We start from the raw sequence: 14248 nt of genomic DNA, 5'->3' as shown, positions 1-14248 counted from the left end.
AAAGAGGCGTTGGCGCCTTATCCCTCAGACATTTGTTAACTGGCAGCAGGCATTTAACATTCTGGCGAGCGTGATAGGGGAAAAGTCCCCAGAGAATTGCTCGGGCCTTTTTTGTTATTTGGAGTCTATTGGCGAAGCGCATCGTACCTATGGGGGCCAGGCTTGGCTGCGATACGATGAACAGTTCAGGCAGCGCAAGGCGGTGAGGCCCGAGATAAGATGGGATCAAAAAGACATTGGATTGTGGTTGAAGGTTATGGCACCGGTGCGTTACGGGCAGTCCTTTCAAGGGGGCGGAGGGGGTAGCGGTCAGCAGTCAGGACACGGTGGAGGAGGTCAGGGGTCACAGGCTAAGGAAAAGACGGGGACATGCTGGCAGTTTAACGACGGCCAGTGTAAGTTTGGCGCAACCTGTAAGTTTAAACATGTGTGCTCCCACTGTAGCGGGGCCTCACATGGGGCCGCTAAATGTTTTAAGAAATCACGGGGCAAGCCATCCGTGGGTGGCGGTCAAGGGGGAGACTCCGGTGAGGCTTCAAAAGATGGCCCCCTATCTAAATAGATACCCGGATTCTCTTAAGGCAGAGGTTATTAGAGAAGGTTTTCTTGAGGGGTTTAAGATCCCTCACCCGACGCATGTTGTCCCTTTTTCTACGAAAAACTTGAGATCGGCTAGTTTGCATTCGGAGATTGTTTCGGCTAAGCTGGCAAAAGAGGTTGAATTGGGAAGAATGGCGGGGCCATTTAGTTCGCTGCCTATGGCTGACGTAATTGTCTCCCCGCTTGGGGTGGTGCCCAAGAAGGAGCCGAATAAGTTCCGGCTGATTCAGCACCTGTCTTATCCCAAGGGTGCGTCGGTTAATGATGGGATTGCGGATGAGTTGTGTTCTGTTGTTTACACCTCTTTTGATGCGGCGGTAAAGTGGGTGCGCAGGTACGGGCCCGGGGCCTTGTTGGCAAAAACAGACATTGAGTCGGCCTTTCGGCTTCTGCCGGTTCACCCGCAGAGCATTCCTTTGTTAGGTTGTTGTTGGAAAGGGGGTTTTTACTTGGATAGGTGTTTGCCCATGGGATGCTCGATTTCGTGTGCTTTGTTTGAAACTTTCAGTACCTTTTTGGAATGGGTAGTGAGAGATGTTTCAGCCGTTCCTTCTGTCATCCACTACTTGGATGATTTTTTGTTTGTTGGTCCACCGGATTCTGCGGTGTGTGGTCATCTACTTGCCACCATGGAATGGGTGGCCGGACAGTTCGGCGTTCCTTTGGCGCAGGAAAAAACGGAGGGCCCCTGCAAGGTTTTGAGTTTTCTCGGGATTCTCATTGATTCCGAAAAAATGGAATGTAGGTTGCCTGATGATAAATTGCTGTTGCTTAAGCAGGAAGTGGACAGGATCAGTAAAATGCGTAAGACTACCTTGAAGGAGTTGCAGTCGTTGCTGGGCCGCCTGAATTTTGCTTGCCGTATTATGCCGATGGGCAGGATTTTTTGCCGCAGACTGTCCAGGGCGACGGCTGGTGTTCGGTCAGCCCACCATTTTATCCGTTTGAGTAGAGAGCATAAGGATGACCTCCTTGTGTGGCAGCGTTTTTTGGTTAGCTACAACGGCAGGTCGCTTATTCAGTGGGAAGATGTCAATGCATTTGACTGTGAGATCTACACGGACGCAGCAGGAAGTGTTGGTTATGGTGCCTATTGTGGAGGAAAATGGAGTATGGGTGTGTGGCCTGAAGATTGGAAAAAGACGGGGCTTACTAAGAATTTGACGTTGTTAGAACTGTTTCCAATTGTGGTGTCGGTGTTTATTTGGGGCGACAATTTTAGAGACCGGCGCGTCCGTTTTCATTGCGATAACTCAAGCGTGGTGTCTGTGATTAACAGCTTATCTTCTTCTTCCCTCCCAGTAATCAGGTTGGTCAGGGAATTGGTGTTAAAATGTTTGGAGTTGAACGCATGGATTTCGGCGGTGCACGTGCCAGGTGTTCAGAACAACATAGCTGACGCGTTGTCTCGTTTGCAGTGGGACCGTTTCCGGGAATTGGCTCCAGATTCGGAGGCGACAGGAGCGGCATGTCCTTTGCAGCTGTGGCAGGTGGTTACGGAACGGGAGGCCGGCTGATTCGAGCTTCAGTGTCAAATAGGACTTGGTTGGATTACACGGCATCTTGGGCTATGTGGGAAGGTTGGTTGTCTCAATGTGGCCCGACTGAGTCTGATGGCGATAGGACTATGGCGTTATTGGCCCTGATAGGTAAGGTGGTGGAATGGGGTTGGTCTGTGTCTAGGTTGAATAAGTTCATTGCAGGTTTGGTTTTTGGTTTTCAGCTTCAAGGGTTAAGGGACGTTACGAAAGATTTTGTGATACGGCAGGCGTTGAAGGGTTTTCGTAAGGGTAATGTAACTTTTGATAAGCGCAGGCCCATTTCTTTTGAAATGTTGCAGCGTTTAGGCGAGGCCTTGGTTTCCATTTGTTCTTCTCAGTTTGAGGTGGTACTGTTTCGTTTGGCCTTTTCTTTAGCGTTTTTTGGTGCCTTGCGGTTGGGGGAATTGGTTTCCCCGAGCAGGGACAGGTCAGGGGGTCTTTTGGCGGAAGATGTGGGTTTTTGGGATGGTGGTATTACTTTTTGGATAAGGCAATCGAAGACGGACCAGCTGGGCAGGGGAAAGAAGGTAGTTTTAGGAAGGGTGGATGGTAGCGGGATGTGCCCGCAACACTGTTTGGAGGTTTATTGGAACGTGTGCCTGGTTAGGTTTGGTCCTTTGTTACAACACCAAGGAGGGGATTTTTTGTCGCGTTTCCAGTTTATAGCTATTTTGAAGAGAGGCTTGGAATATTTGGGTGTTAATCCGGAGAATTTCGGTTCGCACTCTTTTCGGATTGGGGCTGCGTCCGAGGCCGATGGTTTGGGACTGGGGCCGGAGGTGATTAAGAAGATAGGCAGGTGGAGTTCTAATCGTTACCTGTCTTATGTGCGACATTGATTCGGAAAAGTGGAGGTGTGTTTCTTGGTTTTTTTTGTTAATTGTGGTTGTGTTTTGCAGGTCGGCCCCCCTCCTTGGCTTGGATTGTTGGACACTCTTTCGTTTACTGGGGTGCCCTCCGGGCTGACGCTAGGTTGAATGGTAGGCAACTGGGTTTTGGTCGGGAGGCAGTGGTTATTCGTTGGATGGGTCGTCGTGGAATGTTGTGGCGTAGTTTTTTGTCGGAATTCTCCCGTGCCACACGCCTGGATCGCCCCCCGGACATTTTGGTGGTTCACTTGGGAGGTAACGATTTGGGGGCTAAACCAGTGAGGGAATTGATTCGGGATATCCGTTTCGATTTTATGAGACTGTGGGTTTCTTTCCCTGGTATTCTGACGGTGTGGTCGGACATTGTGCCACGTCGGACGTGGCGGGAGGCCCGTTCCCACAAAGGGATTAACAGGGCCAGGGTGAAATTGAACAGGTCGGTGGCGAGTTTTGTGTCGCGGAACGGTGGTATTGCCGTTAGACACTTTGAGCTGGAGGCCGGGGTTGGGAATTTCTGGCGAGATGATGGAGTGCACCTTAACGAGATTGGCATGGATTTATGGGCGCTCGGTCTGCAGGACGGTGTAGAAAGAGCTTTGGCGATGGTGGGGCACTCACGAGCCTGAGGTGGTCAGGGCTGTTCGTGTGTGGCGGGGGGTGGGGTTCTTGGAGTTGGTGATGATGCTTAGAGGGTTGATCTGGCTTTTGTTACAGGCTCTGGACGGGGTGTTTACCTCGGGAGCTTTGGGGTTGGTTTTGCCCAAAACGGGTTACATGGTGCCCTCGAGCTGGTGGTTACGGCTGAGGGTAAATACGTGTTTTCGGTCAAATTTTGTGGTAGGCTTTCGGCCTATTATGAGCCAGATTTTTGCTCCAAGAACCCTCCCCTCGAGGTTTTTATATTTACCATGTTTACATTTGTTATTAATGTATTTGTTTGTTAATAAAATGGCCGCTGTGGCCAAATTATCCAAAAGAAATTTATGTCTTGGTGTCAATTCATTGGGTAGGTAAAAGGGTATGGTTTTAATGGGGAGCAAGGTAGTTGGGGTTGGAGGATTCATGACTAACAGGATCCTGCATTGGCGATACGCGGTCATGACATTATTTTACTGCTACTAGAAATACTGTTGACACAAACCCACAAGCATTGGTGAATAATTTAATTGTGCGTAACAATTGAGATTTTTTTTTACTTATCAGATGTGGTTTCCATACTTTAGTTGCGCATTTCTAATTAATGTATACAGAGAATATAGGAGGTGTATGGTAGGTAGAGGATATACAAAGTATATGGAGAATGTGCAGTACTGGTTAGGAGTTTGAACGCTCTTATTCACACAATGATTTTCGTTGTTCTTTTTAGAACGCAGATTCAGATTCAAGCCTTATAACTAGTTGTGTCCTCACAACCCACCATAGTGAGAGTTATCACGCATATCTTTCTATATTATTACCCAGATAAGACCATATTTGCGCTTTGTCTCCTCTCCAGTTTCTCTCTCTCATTGATTGTGCCATAGTCTGGCATCATATCTTTTCGCTTAGCAAGAGTAACCAACCCGCACCACATAACTGCAAAGTTAAAATGATTCTTCGTTATTCTGAATATTTAGTTTTGGAGTTTTAAAAGAAATCTGTCCTGAGTTTCATGCTGTCCAAATCACAGGCTGTATGAAACAGATCCCTGTTGTACCCCTTCAGAGAAATAGTTTGAAAACGCCAGCCGAAGACTGTAGGCAGGCTCGGACTGGCCCATAGGGGAACAGGGAATTCCCCGGTGGGACCCTGTACAGATCTCTGTATGGGCAGCAGTTGGCATAAGTCACTTGATGGCTGGAGATCAGTGCCTCACAAACTTAATTAGGAACTCATTTAGGAATTTCTGCACTTGGTCCTTTTAAAGTCTTATTTAGACATCAGAGATTTTCAACTGTGTGCTGTCTGTGCTTCCCATTGACAGCACATGGTCACAATATACTTTTTGTGGATCAATATTTCACATCTGTTCCAATATGCAGACTAACTCATCCCTTCAAATCAATACTTTAGTGGAAAAATTTTTTACATACAGCAAATCAACAGCATCCACGTATGAAATGTTTTCACCAAAGAGATGACATGAACGTAGGTATAAATCCTTTTTTTTTAATTTTTACTGGATAACAGATTAAAAGTTAATTGATGACAGAACAGCTTAAACAGTGAAACACTGCGATCTGTCAACAACAAAATAACTCACTGAATAACCATTGTCCAAGATGTTCTACTGAACCTCACATTAAGAGTTGTCTGTAAATTGTCATTGCCCAGGGGCCCAAAGCTATCAGCATTTCATACATTTTGTAAAAAAATTCATGTGAAAACTATCATTGGGTTGTGTTCTTAACTTACATAAATATATTAGGTTGACATGGACTGGTAGCTTGTGCTGGTTATAAAGGTCAGGGAAGGAGATATGAAGAACAGCCACCTCTTTATACAAGTAAGGTGCAGATAAAAGGTGAATGCGGAAGCATGGGAGATCTTGGAAAGGAAGAAAAGTCACTTATGAGACAGCAAGACCTGGAGGAAGACCAAAATAATCTCTGCCTTCCGCATTTTAAGCTCACTTTGCTGCTGATGGTGGTCATTTACAAGTTAGCTACACTATAAATTTAGTCCTACAGCCCCAAGATGAACTTGTTACACCACTGTAACTTGTGTTGTGTCCAAATCCAACCAAACATATTATCATTCATAAATTTCAATAAATGCTGTTCACTATATCAATAAAAGGGGTAGTCCAACATATTATACTTAGGATAGGTGATTAATATAATTGGTGGTCCAATAACCGGCACCTCCATCAAGCAGTTGTTATAGACATTGATACTTGAAGTGCCAAGCTTCCTAACACCACTGCAAGATGTGTGGCCTGGACCGACATACTTTGAGTCAGAACATGTTATAAGTACGTAGGGAAATAAAGACCAGATTAGTATGGCCCAGATGTAAGGGTTTGTCCATACTTGTATAAATAAAACCTAATCATCAAATAATACATCAATATTATTTACTTGCTGTCATGGAGAAAATGTCTCCATATTCTCCATTGTGTCAGTCCAATGGTGTTCATGGACTCACTGACTTGTATGGTGGAGGAGTGCAAACCAAATATCAGATCAAACTCGGGCATGGTGCAATTTATTTCTCAGACCAACAAGGTCCAAAGGAGAAATCAGACATGTATACGGCCCCATAGAATAACATTGGTCCGAGTGCGATACGATGTTTTGCCAAACCAAAAATATGGCCATCCGCACAAGGCGATAGACTGATACATTACAACAAAATCCTAAGCTATTGAGCAGCTCTAGTTCTAAAAATTATTTCACAGAGATGTGGAAATGGTTAGAAATGTTTTATTAATTTGTGATCTACTGTATCTCTATAGGAAGTATGTCATGGATTATTTAGAAATGTCCAATGTCAGGTTCTTGACACGTGTTCATAGAGTAGACGGTAATTGAGGGGGAGAAAAACTAGGTTAAGGGAATAAATACCTGTAGTTTCGCTATCCTGTAAGTAAAGGGTGGTATATAATCATGTGATGAGTTTATAAAATAACCTCTATCATTAGAAATCACAGAACTGGGTCAAAACTTGATAAATTATATGATACTATATATTTAGGAATGTGTGTTACGTATGTGCACATGCCAAACAGAAAGTCATCACGGGAATTATTTAACATGTATGAATCAATAAAACTCAGCTACAGCCGGGAAGCAGCAGAATAAAGTATGTCAGGGGGTATTGTACATTATTCTTCCACATTAAAAAGAAAGCACAAGCATCAAAGTTGTTATCCTCTTATTCTATTGCAGTCATCATATTATATAGCACTGTGAACTTACTATTGCTCATTTTGCCTTTCTACCCAGCTAATTCTTCTCTTTTCCATTAGGTCTATGAAAAACACTAGGGAGAAAATATCGCAGACAAATTAAAATGATTTTTATCAGATTGTGCTAACCTGCTCTATGATTTTGAAATCAATGTGCAACTGCTGCGGATCCACGGGCTGTCAAACCGATGGAAATGAAGATAAGGACAATTTGGGGACATCCTTCGCTGCCGAGTATAGAAGATGTCTATTTTCAAAGGTTTATTTAACTTGTGGTTTTATTCAACGCATTTTAAAGCAACACATGTTTTTTCTTCAGGACGACAACCAAAAATCAAAAAAATGATGTGGTTGTCTTCCTGAAGAAGTATCTGTCACTTCGAAACCGCATGTTAAATAAACCTTTGAAAATAGATGTCTTCTATACACGGCAGCGTGGGAGATATTCACAAATTTTCTTTATCTTCATTCCTATTACGTGTATGACATCATGAGATTAAAAAGTGACTAGCAAGAGCGCAGGAGTGGCATAGCTGTGACATATCAGAGAGGCAGTGACTGCCCCTGATCGCTGGCCGCAGTAGGCAATATGTGACCTCTGCAATCAGCAGTGGACTGGAGCGATCATGTCCTGATAAAGCATGTTACAGATTCAGTAAATGGGGGAGAAGTGGTATTATGGTGGTTGATGAAAAGGTACAAATGGGATTTTTTTTAATTAAGCTATCACAATTAAAATGTTTTTTTTTTGCAAAGTCTAAAAAATCCCTTTAAGAGTGGGAATCTAATTTTACATGAGTGATAACTAGTATTCGTGAGTGATCATCTGTAAATCTTTGCGATTACTACCTATGGAATGAGGTGTGTCTCTATTGTTGCAAATTGAGTTTCAGTTAGAGGGTTATTCCCAAGATTGCACGTTATCCCCAGTCCATTGGAAAGGAAATACCTTACCGATCACTGGAGGTCTGCCTGCTGGGACCCTCAGTGAGCCCGATAGCGGAGCAGAGCACTGTACTCGACTACTTCTCTCGGTTTCATAGATAATGAATGGGCATGTCCGATTCATTCAAAACGGGGTCTACACTGGATTCCAGTGTGCCATTCTTGAGATTATAGGGGGTCCCAGATATCAGTAAATTACCCCTAATCTATGGATAGTTTATTATTTTTAGGAATAACCTTTTAACAAAGCCTTTGGCCGTATGCACACAACTTGTCTGATCCATATATCTGCTCAGGCTTGACCTTCAGATGCCTCTAGCTTCATACAGAGACACACATAGGTTAGAGGAAATAAGGTGCCACCTCCACTACAGCTCCGCACCAGGGCCCTTGGGTAATATGGAGCTGTACCGGCTTGATACAGCATTTCTGTGTACTGCCAGAAAATGAAAATCCAACACCAATATCTCATCAACCTCAATCTATGTGTCCCTCATGGACAATGTAAAAACATGTTTTGCCTTCTTATCCCTGTAGGCTAACTCAGTATAAGGATCCTGGAAAATAAATAATCATGTATGAGGTTCCTGTACTTGTCAGAGGAGGTCAGTGGCATATTGAGGCTAAATGGAATCTGGCATATTGAATATTCAGGCTGATCGGTGAAAAGAACGTTACCGTGCAGACTCATATATATAGATTTGTGGGAAAATATTCAGGTTCAGGGTGGTCAATGATTGAGAGCTGTGTCTGCGCATGCTTACACAGAACTGTCTGTCACTTATGAGAACCGCCCACTGGACTCAAACCCAGAATGAGCATAGATTTTAAAGGGGTTGCACATTACTTCTATATTGATGGCCCAGCCTTAGCATAGGTTATCAATATCTGATCACTGGGAGAGCAAGACGATCAGCTGTGCCAGTGGCAGCCGGATGTGCTTGGTTGCGGAGCCTCACAGCTTTATCAACGGTCTAGTGGCCACAGCTGGGTACTGCACATTTGTCCCCCTATTCGAATCAATAGAGGGCGGATGTGCAGTACCCGGCCCTGGCCACTATGCAGTTGATGGAACTATGTAATTCCGCTCCACAATTGAGCATAGTTAGCTGCTGCCATCATCGAGAACAGCTGATTGGTGGGGGTGCCAGGTGTTACACCCTTACTGATCATATATTGATGACCTATCATAGGGATAGGCCATCAATATTAAAGTCCTGGACAACCCCTTTAAATGAGTAAAATGCAGGCTCTTCTGATTTGTTTTTCACAAAACTATATATCAATTTGCTCATATCCTGTTGTCTAACATGGTGCAGGTAGATTAGACACCAGGAGGTTCCCTTTAGTTGCTGTTTCATATTAGCTTTTAGCATTACGGAAAATACAGCGTATCCGGAAAGATACCATTACAATGCACATTGTTCTCGGAAACAATTCTTTTTTTAAAGCACGTGGTCCAGAGATTAAAAAAAAAGTTTCAAGTTTCAGACATAACTGGCATATCAATAATATGCTGTGTACAAATGTCACCACAACATGATCATGAACGATTTATCTGTTGCATTCTTGGAAAACAAATCATAATTGTACTTTCCTGATATAGACCAAAGCACATAATGAAGGTGTAGCTGCGGTACAATGAAGGATAACAATTAGCAAATACGCGTCTTATTATGACGACCGATTATCCAGGGACACTAAATCTCACGGCAAACATTTCAATAGCCACAGAAAACATACATACCCATCTGATCCCTTGTATGCTGCTGGCAATGACCTCCGTTTTCTGGTCCACTTGAATCTCGTAGGAAGCACTCCTGAAAAAATGCATCTTGCTCCTGTGCCTCATGTCACATAAATGTAAAATCTGATGTGGAACCAACGAGACCCCTGTGGTCAAGTCAATCATGAGACAATCGCCTTATTTCCCCGTCTTCAGTATGCCAGCACCTTAATGTTCCTCCAAATCCTTGAAGCCTCCACGTTGACTTATTTAAATGTTGTTTTCTTTGGACGGCAAATTGACTTTGACACAGCTAAACCAATAGGATTAGGTTAAAATAACATTTATAAGGAGTGGAATGTTAGTTCCTGGAGGGTGCAGAAGATATCTGATCATCTTCATGCAAGGTGGACATGGCATGCCAAAGGTTCACATCCAGCGGAGAAGGTTTTGCAGTAGTAAATGACAGAAATTATATTACTGTTGCTTTGAAGATGGGTTTAGTTATAAGTTCCTGTTGTGCATTTTTTGGAGATTGAGTTCAGAAATTCCATCTTCTTCCCAAAGTTCTGATATAGAGTCTGGACTCAACCCTCATGGAATCTGTTCCTCAAACTTGTCAACCAGGTCTTGAAGTGTCTCTCTTCCTTAGCACAGGAGCTGTCTTATGTGAAGATGCCCTACAACATAAAATGTTAAACCTGTTGTAAGACTTCTCTTTCCATAAACATATAGACGACTCCGTAAGGCTTAGGTTTAGATCTACGTGATTTAACTCTTTCACTTTCCAGATTAACTACAGTTTGTTGCTATACAAACTTCTTAAAAGCGTGCACCTACCACAACAAAGCCTGGGGCACCTGTATAGAAGCAGTCAGGCAGGTTACCAGAGAAGTAATGGGTCTCTTCTGTAGGAACAGGTGTGAAATGTTCTTGGTCCCCTATGTCCAGGTAATGACATCAGAGCTGGTGTGACAATGAGAGCAGTGGAGAGGAAGCAGTGTCTGGTGCTCAGCTCACTGCTACAACTACACAAACACTTGGCAAGTCACCTAAGACGCTGAGAAGACATGAACACTCCCAAGAAAGCAGAAAAAAGGAGGGACATGAGCTGGGAGGGAGATAAAGCACAAGTGCTGGGGAATGGAGGCAGATTGTGGGAGGTAGAAGATAAAAAAGCAGAAGCCACACTGAGACTGTGCTCCAAGGAATAGAAATGCCTGTATCAATGTCATTGCTGTTCAACCAGAATAGAAAATAGAATGTTTCATTTATGATTCATTTATTTTGCAAAGCAGAATTAGGATAATGACCCTAAGGACTCATTCAGAGGTGTGTTTTTCATATATATATATTTTTTTTTTCTTTTTCAGCTGACCAAACATCGATGTGAAAAAAAAAAAGTCACAGCATGCAGTAATCTCTCCCGTATTTCGGAAGAGACTCATCTATTCAAGTCTATAGGTTTGAAAAAAATTAAGATCCCATACGGAAGCAGCTGATTTTATGGATACATTGCAATTATCAGCATAGGAAACTGAACGAATGCCACACAAATGACATATGGATGGCGATAAAGGTGAAAAATTGTTCGATTTTTTTTCTGGATGAAAATCTGATGATTTATTTTTATATGCACATGTGAGCAGATAGATCAAGAGCCCCATAGGAGAAAATACTGATAATATAACTGCAATCCAGGCAGCCTATCTTGTTATCTCCACAGATTACTGCAGCTTCAGTGAAGGAGCGAACTGCAGATTTGTCAAGGTGCAAAAAATAAGCAAAAGTTAAAAGGCCAAGCAGAATAATGAATAATCCAAATGATTTGTTGATCCCTGACTAAATCCATTTAAAGTACAAATGACCAGATAGAAATAGTTCTTGGACATTGGAGAAAAAAGACTCTTCTTTCTGGAGAAAGACAATTATCCTTGAAACAGTAGAAGAAAGAAGAAAAAGAAGGTGAATAACAAAATGGATTCTACAGATGTTGGAAATAACAAACATACCATGGAGTACTATAATGACCCAAAAGAAGAAATTCTATTCTAAAGATATACAGTGCCTTGAAAAAGTATTCATAATTTCATACCCCATGTATATGCAAGGACTAGGACTCTGGGGCGCTGCATATATTTCCACATTTTTTCATGTTACATCCACAAACTTAAATGTAGTTTATTGGGATTTAATGTGGTATAACCAACACAAAGTAGCAATTATTCGTGAAGTGTAAAGGATAAATGATACAGAATTTTATAAATATTTTAAAAATAATCTAAAAATTGTGGCGTGCATTTTTAATCAGCCCCCTGTAGTCTGAGGCTACGTGCACATGATGCTGATTTGCAAGGATCCGCAGCAGATTTTTCTACGCAGAAAGGCTGCAGATCCGCACTGTGATTTACAGTACCATGCAAATCAATGTAAAAAAAAAAAGTTGTGCACATGGTGCAGAAAAATCAGTGCGGAATTGCTGCAGATTTAAAAGAAGTGCATGTCACTTCTTTTGTGCGGATCTGCAGCGTTTCTGCACCCTTCCATGATAGAAATCCGCAGTGGCAAAAAACGCAGAAAATCAGCACAAAATCTGCATCAATTCCGTGGCAAATCCGCACAAAATCCGCATAAAAACTTCGGCAAATCCGTGACTGCGGATTCTGCCAGGAGATGCAGATTTTGTGCAGAAAATTCTGCATCACTTTTCCTACGTGTGCACATAGCCTGATACTCCTAGATAAAATCCTGATTGATCAATTGCCTCCAGAAGTCACATAATACACAAATTGAGTCCACCTGAGTGTAATTCATTCTCAGTATAACTACAGTTGTTCTGTGAAGGCCTCGGAGGTTTATTTGAGAACATTAGAGATAATAATAATAATCTTAACTTTTTATATAGCGCTAACATATTCCGCAGCGCTTTACAGTTTGCACACATTATCATCACTGTCCCTGATGGGGCTCACAATCTAAATTCCCTATCAGTATGTCTTTTCAAATGTGGGAGGAAACCCACGCAAACACGGGGAGAGCATACAAACTCCTTGCAGATGTTGTCCAAGGTGGGATTTGAACCCAGGACTCCAGAGCTGCAAGGCTGCAGTGCTAAAAATGAAGATTATTAGAGATCAAACAGTATCATGAAAAGTAACACACCAGACAGGTCAGGGAAAAAGTTGTGGAGAAGTGTAAAGCGGGGTTCGGAGCGTTCAGCTGCATAGAAATACATGCAGCCGCACGCTCCGGTCCCGAGTGCCAGCAGCAGTGCCGGGTATTGATGTGAGAGACTTGCGCGAGTTTCTCGCATCACACTCGCAAGTGTGACCAGGCCTAAAATGGAGATTCAACTGTGCAAAAGCAAGCGTGTGTGTATGTCCATCCCACTATTTAGCCAACGTGTGTGTGGGCCCACCATATTTAAGGACCTTGTAATATGTTTCTTTAACTACTGGTTTTAGATTTCCTTTGAAATGATCAGATATGTTAATGCACCACTAATGTATTTAGTCAAACAATAAATTCTTACTTAAAGGGTTGTTCTCAGGCTTATTGTTCAGGAGTGCGGTACTCATCATCCGACTTCCTATTTGCCAGGGGTGATTCTCTCCTGAAGATTGAGAGTTCAGACCAACTATACACTCTGAGAACCTATTTTTAATATCCAAGCCGTCTGGTTTGCACTACACACCTGAGACAGTCTCCAGCATCATGTATATGTGCAGCGCCCCAGAGACCTGGTCGTTGCAGTACTGTCGCTCCGCCACTAAGGGGAGTGATGGTACGTCTGATGGCACTAAAGGAGTTCACCTGACCAGGTATCACAGTCACACATTACACTTCACACTCCGGCCACCAGGGGGAGGACCAGGTATCACAGTCACACATTACACTTCACACTCCGGCCACCAGGGGGAGCAAAGGGTTCTATGTATTAGGCCTCTCCTCCCACTTTGGTAAAACTGGGGGTTGGATAGGAAGTTAGGGAGAAGCTGACTGGGTTTTGCCCAGGTAACATCTAGTGAGAGAAGAGCGTTGCTTGGGAAGATTCAGGGGGGTTCCTGTCAGGGGTGGGATCCTGACAGAGGCCTGGCGAAAGGACAGATTGTTACGGAGCCGCGCCTGCACTCCATTGCGGCGGCATCTTAAGAAAGGACACAAAGCAAAGTATATTGTGGAGAAGTGAGAAACGAGATCACAGCACAAAGGCGATAGAACCAGTAGGAGTCGTGCCCCGAGATCGGCAACATCCTACTGAGGCGCGTAGCCGGTGGCCGGAACACCGAGGAAGTATTGGGCTCTACGCATTACTTCAAACCAACGGCAGGACAGTTAATTTTAGGTTGGCTGCCTCACCTTAATCACCTAATGAAGACAACGGAGGCAATTGTGGGAGAGGGGCATCTCTAGGGTCCCTATAAAATAACTCCAGGCCTACCCTGTCATACGGGTGCGTCCTATCCATATCATCTGGGGGACGGAGAGAAAGAACAGAAACATACACGACAGTTGTGAGGACTATCCCGTGGTGCTCAGCAGGGAAGTACTACAACACCCAGGCGCTAGTAGGTAGGCAACTGATTTCCACCTGCAAAGGGAACTCTGGATGTGCCTTCGGACCGGCCGGTCTCAGCCAGCCCTGTTAGCAGTGCTCTGGATTGAGGATGCCGAAGCC

At 43.6% G+C, this 14248-nt stretch overlaps 1 protein-coding gene across 1 annotated transcript in view; it reads right to left on the bottom strand.

Annotated features, from left to right (window-relative positions):
• The window catches only part of RAPGEF3 (Rap guanine nucleotide exchange factor 3), a 138121-nt gene extending 127492 nt beyond the window's left edge, over nt 1-10629 (bottom strand). Inside the window, exons 1-2 of the mRNA XM_077297898.1 lie at nt 10411-10629; nt 9592-10250 (exon numbers count right to left, since the gene is read on the bottom strand). Coding sequence (XP_077154013.1) covers nt 9592-9756 — 165 coding nt within the window. The 5' untranslated portion in view covers nt 9757-10250; nt 10411-10629. The remainder of the gene's footprint in view (nt 1-9591; nt 10251-10410) is intronic.
• Between the last annotated feature and the right edge of the window lie 3619 nt (nt 10630-14248).

This window comes from Ranitomeya variabilis, chromosome 3 (assembly GCF_051348905.1).
Source record: "Ranitomeya variabilis isolate aRanVar5 chromosome 3, aRanVar5.hap1, whole genome shotgun sequence".
Taxonomy (NCBI): domain Eukaryota; kingdom Metazoa; phylum Chordata; class Amphibia; order Anura; family Dendrobatidae; genus Ranitomeya; species Ranitomeya variabilis.
This window is presented reverse-complemented; position numbering and strand designations above follow the sequence as displayed.